The sequence below is a fragment of the Pagrus pagrus genome (genome assembly GCF_965226575.1).
Source record: "Pagrus pagrus genome assembly, chromosome: 19".
NCBI classification, from domain to species: domain Eukaryota; kingdom Metazoa; phylum Chordata; class Actinopteri; order Spariformes; family Sparidae; genus Pagrus; species Pagrus pagrus.
In genome coordinates this window covers 25,867,773-25,883,876 of record NC_140203.1, presented here as the reverse complement: position 1 = coordinate 25,883,876, position 16,104 = coordinate 25,867,773, and the positions used below count along the sequence as shown (strand labels likewise).

Sequence of the window (16,104 nt, the reverse complement as noted above, 5' to 3'; positions counted from 1 at the left end):
TGCTGAACAGAACATGAAGAGAAGCGTCTTACAGTTTCGGCCTTAGGCTTTCTTCAAGATCAACACATACTGAGATACAGGCACTGATGTTCAATAGGCCACACCCTAGTAGCAGGTGATAGTGATCAGACAATCAACCTCCAACACTAGGGTGGGAACAAACAATCAAGAAGCCTACAGTGACTACAAACTTCAATTTGCTTTTGGTTAAATACCTTCTGTAATATTAACCACACAAATTCTGGGCAGATTCTAATGGATATAAGATTAAAGTTTAACATCAGGTCTAATTGAACCTCAGAAACACCTTTGTCTGAATATCCAATAAAGAGGTACCTCACTGAAACATTTTCTCTAAACATTTCTAATAGATATACAGGAAAGGTAAAACATCAACTTAATACTTTTACCTACATATCCAATAATTGGGTTCCCTTGCAGTAAACTCTTCAGTCATAATCTGTATTTAGTCCATGAGGTGCCAGGGTTCTTAAACCATGGATTGGATCCAATAGTAAGTAAAACATTCAAATAACCTCTTTTGGGGAAGTGATACCTTTTCAATACAGTATATCTTAGAAAGGGAATAGGGTGACTAAATTCAACAAAATGTGCTGCTACTGGATAATTCATGTATTTACATCTAATAGTACTTCTGTGTTCAGCATACAAGTTTTCAATGCTCAGCCCGTCTTCCCAATATGATTAACAACAAGGGCAAGTGATAAGATAAATGACTGATAATCCAGTCTTTTTATAGCATGTACATAATGCGTCATTGAGACAGCATGACCCATACCAGAACAATGAAACTGATGCAGCTAAATGCATTCTAGTCATCATTTATTTTATTAGGCTAGTTAAACATGTGCTCTACCTACTGTGACATGTCAAAATATCTCATGTGGAAGAGGCCTGTCCATTCAACCATTCGACCATTCAGGTCCTTAAAGGAAGTGATTGAAAAATCGTGCAAAATCAAGGGACATGCAATGTGACATTATCCTCTAAGTAGCACTTGTGTTCACTTTGGTGGCTGTTCAGTTAACCAATATCACTAATTTATACAGCATTATCTATCCATGAGCTGTCTATTCTGTCTAAATTTAGCTAACAATAGCCACAAGAAGATACTAGTCATGTCACATGAGGCTGTAGCAGCAAAAGTCTACTCAACTGACCCATAGTGTTTTTAACATTTCATTGATAATTGTAACTGTAACAGGGCAAACCTTCTCCATCATTAGTTTAAGCGTGCAGCTTTGGAACGTGTGTCTTTGGGAAGGAGGTGAAGGTTAACTTTAAGTTCATCATCCCTCCACTGGTCCATAAAGTATGGTTATGCCATGATGGTAAATGGACTTGCATTTCCATAGAGCTTTCCCAGTCTACTGAACGCTCAAAGTCCTTTACAATATTTGTCACATTCACCCATTCACACACACATTCATACCCTGATTGCAGAGGCTGCAGTGCAAGGTGCCACCCTGCTCATCAGGAGCAATTTGGGGTTCAGTATCTTGCTCAAGGACACTTCGACATGCAACAGGGGTAACCAGCAACATTCCGATTACTGGACGACCCGCACAACCTCCTAAGCTACAGCAGCCCATGATGCCCAAGTTTAATACATGATGCACAGCTATACTATATTCATGGTAAATACATTGATATAATCATTTCTATAGGCTGTGGAAGTCAAGATGTCACAGACTGTGAGAGGATGGACCAATGAGACACCTGATGACCTTAATGTGTTTTGGGTCTCATTCAGAGAAAATCAGCAGTGAATACACAGGTCCTCATATTTTTTGTGTGTGGGTGTAACACTTTATATTAAGGTCCTTGTAATAAGTGTAAATAAATAGTTAATACGCCTTATAAAAATATAAAATCCAGCTTGAGAGTAAGAATGTAACACTATTTTGTATTTTCTAAATAAGAACATATTTCTCGGTTTTGCTTTATCTAATACAAATTATGGATTATTACTTAATATTACTGAACTTATCTTATAACTTTCTTTGTTTACTGCCTAACAAAGACCATATTTAAGTTGTTTTGCCTAATTTGGTACAAATTATAGCTTATTACATCTTTATTAGGTTACTTAGGGTATAACTGTATGTTTACTGTCTAATAAAGTCTAAAAAAAATGTTTTTTGTCTAATTTGACAAAAAGTGCAGCTTATAACATCTTAATAGTGTACTGTAAATAAGGTATGCATCTTTTCAATACCAGTATCTGTATTACAAAAGCAGAACATACAGAACATCTGTAGTGCATTACATGTCTGCTGTCATCTACAAAAATATTATTTTCACATAACAGCTCTAAAACAGGACACTTACTGAAGGTGGCAAACAGTATTTTGAATTGAATTGAATTTAAACTCCACAAACATGAATCTGCTTCACACACCTCAGAGTTGGACAGCAAGGTTCACAGCGTTTCCTTAATTCATGGCCAATTTGCTGGGCTCTAGGTAACAGTTCATCTTTATGGCTGCAGATGTAAGCTTCAGGTGAAAACGGCTAATACAGCTAGTGTTTGTTATGAGGCAGAAGATATGCCTTATTATGGATCCCGCCACAGACCTGCGTACTCTGCCTGTGGTTGGTTGGCGTTGGTAGTAGTGTTCTCTATCCTTGCCTCAAACTGTTGACTCTCACAGTAGCTCTGACAATGTCTGTTTTTCTTGCAGTTCTGATATTGCGGTTTATGAGCTATAGTTTTGTGGTTTAACACAGCGACCTGTTCGGCCTCTCTCAATCCCTGTCTTCAGATCCTCTCAGGGTCACTCATCCTCCGGAGCTACTCCTTGCTGCAGGATATCCACCTACATGCGTCCACCTAAGTGAGTTGGACTAATGTCCGCCGAAATTCAAGCATGAAAACGACACAACTTTACAACTTAACTGTCCAGCAAAGGCTGGAAAGTCAACAAGAAACATGGGCTGCAATCTCTCATTTATGCTCTGTCTCTGCATTAATGCATCTTAATATCAAGAAATTTCCACACCTCTACCGGAAATAACTGTTTTGTTAGCACAATGTCATGGTGATTTGGTCTATACACTAATAAAAACACAAGTTTAAATGTTATATTCCATTTCTAACAATAGAGCCCTCTAAATGCTACACAGTGGACCTTTTTTGTCAGCTGGCAGCAGGGTGAACAGACTGTCTGGGGAGGGTGTGGACTTTTAGTATCCTTTGAGTTTTTTTATTCACCCACTGTAGAACCTTCCTGTCCTGGGCCGTGCATGAACCATGCCAGTTTGGGATGTTTCCAGGCAGGATGCTTTCTATTGCTCCTGTGTATAAGTTGACCAGGATCTTGCTCCTGAATTTAGCCTTCCTAAGTTTTTCTGTAGCAGGTAGACCCTTTTCTGTGCTTTTTTTAACCAGGTTGGTGCTGGATGATGACCAAGATAGGTTCTCAGTGATGGTAATTCCAAGGAGCCTAAAACTATTCACTTGCTCCACCTCAGCTCCACTGATGTAGACAGGAGTGTGTGCCTTTGCCTCCTTTTTTCTAAAATCAACAATCAGCTCCTTAGTTTTGCTGATGTTGAGCAGTAGATTTCTGTCTGTTCACCACTCTGCAAGATTGTTGATTTCCTCCTGATATGAACTCTCATCCTTGTTTGTAATGTGGCCGATGATGGTGGTGTTGTCCTCATACTTCACAATAGAGTTCTGTTGATGTCTTGGAGTGCAGCGTGAACAGGAGGGGGCTGAGCACACAGCCCTGAGGGACTCCGTAACTGCCAATCTGAACTCCCTGGAGTCTGCTTGTGAGAATGTCCAACAACCAGTTGCAGAGTGTTGTAGTCAAGGCCAGAGTGATACGTTTTCTAATCAGCTTCATGATTCTCCAGGTGTGTGAAGACTACACATGTACACTGCACCACTGCTTTATGTGTTGATATCAGCTAGCATTATTGTGTTTAAGACTTGTATAAATGTCTTAAACTAAACGATAATTCTGTGAGAGTATCTCATTGTGATGAAGCTGTAGCCAGAATATTAGTAAGTGAGTAACTATTGGGCTACATTTTCGTGGTACATTATGTTCAGACTTACTTTGTTGTGATTGTTTTCTTAGTCACACTTGTGAGATACTAAGTCATATTTTTTACCTGCATTATCAAAATAAATGTGCATTTCTTGTTTTAACCATTCCTAAATTCTGCCATCTTGTCGTCAAGAGTGGGCTCATTGTTCAGTCACTCAGGACTGGACGTATGGTTTGAAGCATCATTTCCTTCTTAATGGATTTCCCTGTTTTAGAATAGCTGCAGACAAGCTTGATGCAGCTGTAGTGAGTGTGTATCCTGTGTGAGAACTAGGCTACAGCATCTACAGTCACTGTGTAAATCGTGTCTCTTTAACTGAGGTATTCTCAGGACGGGGAGGGGGGGTGGATGGGTTCATCGGGTTCATGTAGTATTGGACGCCTCCTCCCATCTCGGGTTAGCTGCTTCCCTGGCTCTCTCGACAAAAAGGTAGCTGTCGGTGATGGAGAACGGCATGGAAGTTTGCCGTGGAAATGGCTAAATAGCTTGACTTTTATTTGGGACACAGAAACTCGATCAGACGATGACTCCAAACTAAGCTGCCATTTTTAGGTCATTCGAGGCATCTCGCTAACTTGTTTGTAGCTCCAGCAAATTGTCTGAATAAGCCTGCTCTATTCGCCTGTTAGTGTCCACTGGGATGGGGGATCGCTTTGTCCTGTGCCGTCTAACATCCTAGTGGAATATAAATCATGATGGCTGATGGATGTTGCAGAGGGATGGAAAGAGGCAGGGGTAAGATTGCATCAGATTCTTTACAGAGGTCCGCATATACTCAGCAATATGTCCAGACCGGATCACAGCAGCAGGGCAATGACATCCAGGAGTTAGCCTCCAAACGAGTCGACATCCAGAAGAAACGCTTCTATCTGGATGTAAAGCAGAGTGTGCGCGGGCGCTTCCTCAAAATAGCGGAGGTGTGGATTGGAAGAGGCCGTCATGATAACATCAGGAAGAGCAAGCTGACGCTGTCTATGTCGATGGCTCCCGCTCTACGCTACTGCCTGGGAGACTTCATAGATTATTATGCCCGTATCGGACTGCGGGGGGGCCTGGCGCCTCCGCAGCTCGAGGAGCACAGCAACAACGGCCAGGGCCGCGCGCACGACTCCCGCAGGAGAACGCAGGAGCCGCACGCTGCGCTGTCTCCCACCGGCTCTGCGGTGTCCGACGACCATGCCCACCGCGTTCTCAAGAGCGAATTTATCGAGAGAGATAACCGAAAGTACTTTCTGGACCTGAAGGAGAACCAGAGAGGCAGGTTCCTCCGCATACGGCAGACCGTCAGCAAAGGACACGGCACAATGGGCTACTACGGCCAGGGCATCGAGCAGACCATCGTGCTGCCCGCACAGGGGCTCATCGAGTTCAGAGACGCGCTGTCACAGCTGATTGAAGACTACGGCGACGAAGAGAGCGACGCCCGCGAGCGAGCCGGATCCAGGAACCACGACGACAACCCCGAACTTCCAGAGGCCGCGTCCATCCGGGTGGACAACAAGAGGTTTTACTTTGACGTCGGTTCTAACCGGTATGGTATCTTTTTAAAAATTAGCGAAGTGCGGCAGCCGTATAGAAACACCATCACAGTTCCCCTTAAAGCCTGGGCTAGATTCGGAGAGAATTTCATCAGGTACGAGGAGGAGATGCGACGGATTTTCTCCTGTCACAAAGAGAAGAGGACAGACGCTCGGCAGGACAGTGAGGAGCAGGAGGACTGACCTTGGCAGTAGGCTGTGTCTGTCTTTTGCATGTATTTTAGGGATTCTGTTAATGAAGAAAATGTCCAGACGTGACAGCAACCCCTAAATACTCCCAATGATGTAGGCCTATTGTATGTCCTTACAATCCTACTGACCCACTCCCCCACGTTACCTCTCGGCTCATCTGCTGAGGGCTAGCAAGCCACAAATTTGAACCTGCCAAGAAATTGTTCATTCATAGCCCAATAACTGCACATGTTTCAATGAAAACATGTCAGATGTCCATTTTCCAATTCATTTGCTATTTAATGCACTTTTGCCACTCAACCAGGGCTATTGTAGATTGTAGGGCAAGTGATAATATTTCAAAAATACTTCATATATTTTGCCCCTAAAGCATATTGGTGAGCAGTTGTACAATGCACACATGTGCAGAAAAACTTACAACCAAAATTAATCACGGACAGTAAAAAAAATATCATGAATTAACGTTATATGTGTTCGATGTAGTTTAGTTTCCATGAAAAGTGCAAAAAGAAAAATATACATTTTTCGTAATTTGAATTTATATTTAAATTGCAACTAAAAAAATGAACAGAGGACCTCACATGTGGAAATAGCTTGTTGGATGGGTGGGGGGGTGCTGGTCCAAGTTCCAAGTGAAAGTCAAAGTACAGTGACTAATGTGATGATAAATAATGAATATAAGACAATAATAATACTGCAGTACACACACAGTAGATGTCTCCATGTAGAGGTCAGGCTTCCACATTCACAATAACTGTGGCAGTAATGAATCTAGGCTTACTCATTCATTTCAATGACACAACTTTTCCTGCAGTGCTGTGCTGTTGGCAAATCAAATATGTACCAGTGACCAGACCAGGTAGAATATCATGCAGTGTATAAAATGTTATGACTTGCTGCTTATCCTGGCAGCATTAAGATGAGGGGAGAAACTGAACGTTGTAGTGCCGTAGAGTCCAGAGTATGGGGACTCAAAGTGCTATGTGGTGGCCTGGTTTTTGATAAGCCTTCAGACCAGACATTTTGGGTATTTTATCTGTCATTTCCGGTGGCAGCACAACAGTACAGCACATTGGGCTGTTCTGCCACAGTGCTAATGTCAGTTGGAAAAGCACCAAACAGTTTACAATGGTTAACCACATTTATGATGGAAACAAAAATTAATCAACAAAAAAGTATTGGCTTGTACATCTCTTTAATCATTCTATCAAACACAGGCAATTAGTCCACAAACACAGGAGCTGAGTCACATTCATATTCTAATATTTAATTTGTTACTTCTTTCAAAGCCTCAAACAATTGAAAAAGAATTGACTTGTGGCATTTGCTGCTGCAAGAGATGACCGGATGAATATATTTTTGAAAAGATGTCTTTTGCCGCCATTCACAAACCCAGTAAAGACAGAAAAGAGAAAACTGACAGTGACTGCTGTCTGACGAGACATATGTAGATCTATTCATTCATGAGGATAAGTGTGTTGCTATATTTACACTATTTATACTATATGGCAATTATAGCCTAACAGTTCAGAATTACACATTTTGTTAGCTGAAGGAAAGGTATTTTACATGTGTTCTGCGGAGCACGCAAGAGATGATCATATGCAGCGTATCCTCACTGGCCACACTATTTGGCCACAAATAGACCTGGCACCTCAGTTATAAAAATGTTCCTAGATTTATACTTGACCTTAGTCTTGAAATAATTTCCAGCGACGTGCTGACATTCGATTCATAAAAGATGCTGAGTATAAAACACCTACCTTAAGCAGATTCTAAGAATCCAATTTTTAATGTACGCACATGTGATCTATAAATGTTAAATCAACTTAAATTGACAGCACCTGCTCTGTGATTTTCTCTACCACACACTGGCTATTCCTGACTAAACCCTCATTTATGCAGCATTATATAAGGGAAATCAAGCTTTGTTGAAGATAAGATCGATGGTAGAGGAGACTGAAGCCAGGCAACAGATATTGTTTGATGGACTCAATAGTAGGTAGACAAACAAAGCCAAACACACAGCTTAGGAGTGTACAGTAATGCCCTTAGGCCTTTACATTTTTTAAATGAGACATCAAAATGAGTTATTTACTTTCATCCATTTGACCATACCTCCAAAACCTACTGCTAAATGTGTTGGAAACCAATTTTTTTGGTTTTGAAATATGTGGTGCTATAGAAATGTGCTGACACATTTCTGTTTGTCATATAAAGTTGTTGATAACCCACGTAGGACAGCTCAGATCTACAGATCTGTGTTGTCAACATGACATTAACAGATGGGTAAAGGTAGAAAATGGACTTGTTACCTTGATCTCTGTGGTAGCATAGAAAGGGCTCAACATCCTGCTCAAACAAGCCTTTAAACCATCTTTGTATCATTTTGTTCGCTTCTGCAGAACCATATATTTTACCTTTCCCTACTATCTATTGATAAGGAAGTGATGAAGTTGTCTTATAGTATTTATGTCTTACTTGTGTGTTCTTTTTGGCTGTAAGATCCTAAAAATCCATGAAGTGCTGCTTCTCTATTAGAGTTTGAATGGCAGTTTGCCGTACATCAAGCTCTATTTATACTGTATGTGATCTGCATGATAGAGGAGCTCTCACTAATCACAAAGATCCCGATTCAGACTTTGACTTAAGCACCGCACAGATGTTACAATACAGTTGTTATGCTGTGCTGATTCCAAATCTTGAAGTCAGGACAAGGTGATCCAAGGTCTTCTGTAAGATCAGACACTGAAGTGCCAAAAATCAAGGGCTCACAACCTTTTTCGGATGGAAGAAATGCACTTGTATTCCAGTAAGTACCAAAATTATAATCAAAGAATAATTACAACTAATTATTTGGTATCAAAAAAGAAACAGTTATGCGACACAGTTTATATGTAGTACTTGGAAAATACTGTATTGAAGAGTGATTGAGACTACAATACAGTATTCAAATAATATGCAGGAGTGTAACCAGAACAGTGACTGGGTTGAAAAACACTGAGGAGGGAACTACCTGAACCACACATGGTAATTCACAATAATGTACATTTCCAAAGCATACTCTCTTTCAGTACAATAGAGTTGTGTCATACTCATCACTCCAACACAAATACTCTTCTCATTCACTAATTAAAGCAACATTATATAGAAATGTGTATTTTGTGCACAACTCAGAACAGTAAGAGTACGCCAAGCTGACGTAACCTGAACCACAGACAATAACTCCGGGCTGGAAGATGCTATCAAATGGGCAGACTTGGCTTATGATCAAAAACTAATGAATTGACAACTTTGCTAACAGAGCCAAACATCATGCAAGTGCAACAACACAAGACTTATAACTTAGTAAGACAGCTAATATTACTTACTATTCAACAGCAACAAGTCCAGCTCTGCGTCTGCCTGCAGCCTTTTATTTAGCAAGATTGTCACCAATGACTCAAAGCTAGTCTGAGATTCACTCTTGTCTTTAGCCTCTTGCTTTGTCACTCTCTTTTTTTTCTCTTCCTAGCTTTCCCTATCAGCGTCCTCTTTGGTCTCTTCACCTCTGTCATGATGTCTGTAGAGGCTGTTGAGCCTGTCTCCATTGCCTGCTTGCCGGTTGCTTTCAGGAAACTCCTGAAAATCACAGAGAGTTGAGGCAGAGCAGCCGGAGGACATCAGAGAGAATACAAGAAAACCTCTTCACCATAAAATATGATTCAGTTTCACTAAAATCCCTGATAGTTGTTGCTGTGTAAAATGTACTGCTGTAAAGCATTTTGCTCTCTGGTCCTACCAGCTTGCAGCAGTTACATAGTGCGGAAACAAGTGACAGGGCAGCTGACTGGCTGAGACAGACACCATTCACCCTAGTACAAGACACTAACATTAAAATGATTTTGAAGCTGTTATTTTTAAGTAAAATGGTTATATAATGTTGCTTTAATTCTAGTCACGTGTATTTTGCTGTTGTTTTGTTCACCACACTAGTGTAAGTGAAACTCAACGCTTCCTACAAATGTAGACATTGTGAAAAAAAAACAAGGTATTTGTGTTGACAAAAAAAAAAAAGGAAACCTAAGAGCAGCAGTACAAGGAGCTGTTTGAATGTCCACTAAATGTTCAAAGTCAACAGATAAACATGGAGGAAGAGTTCAGTTTGGGTTAACAGCAAAATAAAACAAACAGATTATAAAAACAGGGAAGAATCTGCTATAATGAAGATATTCTAATAAAAATGGAAATTAGAAATGAAGGCATGTTTTGATAAAAGGCCTCGTTCCCCCTGCAGTTGAGGTAAATCAAGCTGACTCGAGGATACCTGCACTGTGACCTCACACCACTAGCACAGGAGCCCTGGACAGCTGGGGCTAGCACGCTAACCTTGGTAGATGTCTCTGCAGTACAATACATAGCCTTCTTTGACAGAATTTCAAACCTTTTATTTCATTCTGTCAATAATTTAAGTTACTTTACGCGTTGTTGCCTTTTTAGCTAACTTCAGTAGTTGGCAGACAGCAGCAAATAGGATCCTGCTGTCTGCGCATTCAAGAGCAGACAGGACCACCTCTTTATGGACTTCTCTGTCCTGATTAGATAAAGAGGGCAAGGAAACCAGAAATGTCATTTCTCTTTTACTGCATGAGGGGGGAGGGACATGGGTTCCTGACCAAACACTCCATAACATTGATTACTGTTGGAACACAGAGCTATTTAACACTAATTTTAATTAACATATATCACTTACAGGAGCTTTAATTTTTGCATTTTTAAAGTAAGATTTTTACATATAGCATCTTTAATGGCAACAGCAGCTGATGGTTAATGTATATGAGATGTTGGGACTTCTGTCACTGATGTGTGTTGTCTTGCAGCAGACATGCTGCCCTGTAGAGGTGTCTGAACTATTATCTCAGTGCTCTGGTGCCTGCTGCCGTTTTTATAGACACACTTAGAAATATATATTTCCACCAGATACTGCCAGTGCCTGTTCAGAGGAATGAATCCTGCTGCGTTGTTCTTGTTGTATTGTTTTAATATTGTGCTTATCGAGCTACCTTGTCCTCACAGTATTCTGGAATAATACTGAGCTGCACTGAGGTGCCAATTGAAACATCTTATAATCATCCATATTAGAACAAAAAATGAAGCAACTAATTATTAAAGGCAGTATGAATATAAAGAAGCTTCATTCACCCTATCACAATCTGTAGTGCACTTACTGACTAGTCCATGTCTGAACTCTCAAACACACATTTTAAATGACACACGAGCCTCAGAAGTCTCTGAATCGGGCCCTTTGTCTCAGTGTAACTCTACAGTGTACTGACTGCTATCAACCCTAAGTTTAATGTTGAGATGTAATGAAATGACTGGTCTTGGTGGAGGAGGTTAAAAAAACTTTTGAGAAAATTCTATGTTAAAAGATTTGTACTTGTGGCAGCCGTTTCTTGTGATGCCTTTAGGTGCATGAAAAGCACAAGACTAGTTGGGTTTGGTGTGTTTGTTGTCTAGTGTAAGGCGTGAACTTAAATGAATCAATGAGTTGTTTTATTTTCATATAAATGGCTGAGTTATAAAGCAGTGTAGGAAGTATAATTCAAAGCACAATTTATTTTCAAAATGATGTGGAATTAGAATATATACTCAATTCTTTACATTGATTTGATTTAGTATTGATGGCCAATGGAACATGGCTCTAAAGGCAGATTTTAGATCAAATCTGGCCTCAGCCACAATATTAAGATAAAGACATGGTATTTATTCTCTTTAAAGTGGAATATGAATTCCTTGAAAGGTATTATGTCATCTGTCTTTTGAATTCCAAATATCACACCCAAAAGCACTTTAAATAAAAGCTGCACTTTCGTTCTGCTGCTTTGTAATCAGTTGACGTAGTGGGACCATTCCTTTCCATGCCTTTGGTGAAAAGTGACAATCATGGATCCCTGCTTGTAGAATCTAATGAGCATCATGATCTGTGTCTGTTGTTGACTGCTTCTCATTGAGGGGAGAGTGCAGAGTTGACCATCTTGTGTATATTGCACATGCCACGTAAAGTAATCATTATCAGATGTACTGAGACACTAGCCTCACTGAATTTTGTGAAATGAGTACAGAGTTTCATCCTGTGGACATGACCAATGTGAGGATTACTTCATTATAAATGGGATTGTTTGGCAGTGCAAACTACCAGTTAAGGAAATGCAATGTTCAGTGTGTAATCATCTTTTTGAATTCAAAAGGTTCATACCTGATCCATGCCCTGCAGTCAGCAAACCGGGTTTTTGTTGCTAGTAACGCTAAATTTGCAAGCTGTGCTGAAGAGAGAATTATGGCTCCAAACCATCGGGGAAGTAACTTACCCTTAAAAAAAATTGCAAAAAGGAATCTAGATGGCACCGCAACTGAACAGACCAATGTTTATGCTACAACGTCGTTTGACATGTGGGTTAAGTTCAAATACATTTCATTGAATGATGTGTTTGTTCGGATTAGTTTGGGCTTGGTACGACTTGACTACAAAAAGGAAATTAAACTTAAAGTAAAACATTGAAATGTTGCAACCACAATAGCCTTTGTTTTGTGGAAGCAGAAGTTTTATACCATAGCTTTGTGCTCATTTCACAGCATTCCATGAGACCAAGATGATTAGGATGAGAAGGAAAATTATCTCAGCTCCACAACATAACTCTGAAATGTACTGTATGCTCCTGTATTTTCTGTAGAATCAAAATGATGTACTGGATGTCAGTGGTGGAACCCTCATAAGAAGTTTCCCTATTGTTTGGAAATAATGTTAAACTGCAGAACTAAAAAGATTCTTAAGAAAGCTGAGAGAGATTATGAATATTTATCTAAAACTAGTGACCCTTATTTAAAAAAACAAATCCAAAAATTTCCAAAATATAATTAAATGAATATATAAATAATACAATAATTTATGGTGCAAATGCTTTGTCTGTATTTATAACTATGTTAGTCTCTTATTTGCATAATAAAAATGGGTATTTAATATATTCATATTTGTTATGCTTTTTGTTCCCCTTGAAGACACATAGTGGAGCTTTGCTTTTTTTCCCCCCTATTACCAACACATCATGTATCCTCCATATTTCTGATTGACTTTCAGCTCCTTTGTTTTGAAAGCGAACCTAAACACTCAACCTTCAATCAGACCCAGAAGGTACAATAAACTAACTTTACTTTCTCAGTTGTGTGCGCACAATTTTCCTGTGAAGTGAAGGATTATTGGCACCATTTCAGCTGTGCTCACCTTCAGTATTATCTCAAAATAATAATCCAGTTTCCCTTTAATTAAGTCTAAATGACAGGTATTTCCTGGAAACCTTCAGAAATTATGGACTTGTAAATTAAAGTATTGCTGTCTATTTGCATGGCATGAATGGTAAGTAAATCAATACGAAAATTGGTGATCTTTACAGTGATGTAAAGAGTGGGCACTTTGAATTGGAGTGTCCAAATCCTTCACTCTGTGTAGACTAAAAAGGTTGCTGTAAAAAGCTGTAGATTCCTCCCTGACAGAAAACTGCAGCTGTGGTCAGCGTGACTTTGGATTCAAATGGTGGCAGGATTTCAAACCACATCAAAACTTCCTGTATTTTAACAATTGAATTCAATTTAAATCTAAGATAATTTTGTGAAAATATGTATAATCACTCCTGCAGTGTATTACACCTATTTACTTTGAGTAAAAAAAAACAGCTGTCCATCTGTATGCTATGAAGTTTGTAAATATGCATATTTTTGCCAATAAGTGGCTGAAAGTCTGATGTGTCAACGCACCTCTCAGAATGTGTCATCACAGGAGTATGAAAGTGCAATGACAAATGGTGTGTTCAACCATATTTTGACCACAGCTGCTCTACCTTGTCACTCAGGAGATATAAACAGTAGCTGAGTGTTTGAGCCCAGGAACATCTCATTTTCAGTGGACAGTCAACAGAGAGCTACAGGCGGAGAGCTACAGGATGTTACAGGATGTTGATGAACAACTTGAGACAGGAGATCTGGACTGTTAACAAAGATCTCAGGGTTTCCAACCCTGACGCCTTAAAGCACCTTCACAGTCTGACTGTATTTTTGCTTATTTTGATTCATGTGCATTGTTTAAGAACATAGGAGTAATAATAAATAATGAATAAAACTCCATAAAAAAAACTCCACTGGTCAAAACCAACAGAAAACTAGTTCTCATAGGATTGTTGCTCTAAATTTGAATAGCATGATCATATCCGGGATGAAAATGATCATTTCACAACAGTGAGTATTACAAGTAAAGAGGTGTGAAAAATTGTATGTGTTTATCTGTGGTTGTGCAGGAAGAGTGATGTGAATGTAGCCTATGCATACTGAAGACGTTCTGGTTTGCTGTTTTGTTTTGCCCTCTTTTCACCATCATAGTTTTGGAGATGTAAATGTTTGGTAATTATTTAAAGATGAACTGAAATGAATAATGAAAATGTGAAAAGGTGTATATTTAGATAAATGTAATACATTGGTGTGTCCTATAGTCCTGTAGCGTGAGATTTAAAAAAAACAAGGACGTTTTGTACTCTAGCACTTTCTTTATGTGTACTGTATTAGTTCATCTTCTACATGTAAAGTACTGTATGAATATTCATTACTTGCCTTGTAACATTTGAACAATGCTACGTTTAGAAGTGATAACCAAGAAAATAAAGTTTTTAGAATGTATGCATGCCAATGGGTGGGTCCCAGTATAATAGGAAAACTATATGAAAAAATGGTGCTATGTTACATTATATAAAGGTGCTTCTATGGACCCCAGCTGAATGCATGCAAAAAGGAACTAGAAGAAAAAAAGAGAAAATTGATGTCCTACTACTATTCTCAAATAGTGCTGCTTCCCAAAGATGTCGGAAATTTGGAAATTCCAACTTTCTATTTGTTAACATGCAACAGCTCTTAAAGTGAGTATGCCAACTCTGGTGTATGGTACAGAAATCTAACAACATGTCAAGTTTGTCTGAAAACTTGACAGATGGTGTTACCTTCACCCTGTTGATTATCCTCCAAACATAAGGAGCATTTAAAGTTGGACAAAGAAAGCTCAAGGTTGTCTGTGTACTTCCCTGTTTTTTTCTGAACTACATCACTGGAGCACATGGAGGTTGTTGTACAATCTGTTAGCTGGACATTTCCAACTGAAGACTAGCAATGGAATGCATTGTAAGTCGCAGATATCCTACCTGATCACAAATGGTGAAGTCTAACTGTAAATATCATCGTTACCAGCCTCCAAAGCTCTCAGACAAACCAGAACCAGGATCAGGCTGAGCCTGCTTGTGGCCCTGAGAAAGAATGATCAGATATTGAAATTGGCTATTATCATGAGGGCAACATAAACCAACAGTATCTCAAACTTTAGAAGCAGTCAGTCGGGGTGGTTTCTATTTTTAAGAAAAGAAAAATGTCATGTCTATTTACAGTTACACTGCCTTTGTGACAAAGGTCTAAAAGATCTGTAGACAATCTAATGACATCATTTTGTACTCTTAATTCTTCAGATGTTAATGTGGTGAAATAATTTTTCATGTAGCAGAGTTATTGGACAGCAAACATCTATATAGTCTTTGAAAGGTCAAAGTTGTCTGAGTTTGGAAGAGTTTGTGCTGAGTGTTGATGGAAAAGAATTTGGAAAAAGAAAACATGTTTGTTTACTGGTTGTATTGATCATCTTTCTTTTTATGTTGTTCATTAAATGTTTTACAGGATTATCAATGCTTTCATTTGTTTTCCATTATAGACTAAGGCCAGTGCAGTGGCCCACTGCAGCCTATCAACCGTACTTCTGATGAGTAGTAAAAATGATCAAGGAAGCTTCCAATGAAAGATCATGAAATTATAACATATTTTGCACACTTGTTCAAGACCAAGCAGGATTTTGAATTTTAATGTGTATATGTATGATGTATAATTTTGTCAAATTATTCAGAATTGAGTAAGGACAGAAGGAGAAAGCACAGACAGAAAATATTTACAGCGTAATGATGATCATTAAATCAGAATGAGAAATACATTATTGATCCCGGTGGGAGAAATTGTGCAAATATTGTACAAATAATGAAGGAATTTAATAATGATCTTTGAAATGTAAGGCATTCTCTGGGAAAGGAAACATCTTCAGGATAGTTGTGTTGTCACACTTAAAGGGTACGTCTGGTGGTATTTTATAGCTACAACAGTAAAAGTATTCTACTTAAAGTGTTGCGTGTGTGTACTCACAGCCTGATATAGCTTATTCCTCTAGAGCAGCCATTAG

The 16,104-nt window shown here is 39.1% G+C and overlaps 1 protein-coding gene across 1 annotated transcript; it reads left to right on the top strand.

Annotated features, from left to right (window-relative positions):
• Window positions 1-2,038: 2,038 nt before the first annotated feature.
• On the top strand, window positions 2,039-15,559 carry purg (purine-rich element binding protein G). Its single transcript, XM_084382974.1, has one exon. The coding sequence runs from the start codon at window positions 4,776-4,778 to the stop codon at window positions 5,802-5,804; it is 1,029 nt and encodes a 342-aa protein (XP_084239100.1). The 5' UTR covers window positions 2,039-4,775; the 3' UTR covers window positions 5,805-15,559.
• Window positions 15,560-16,104: the final 545 nt, after the last annotated feature.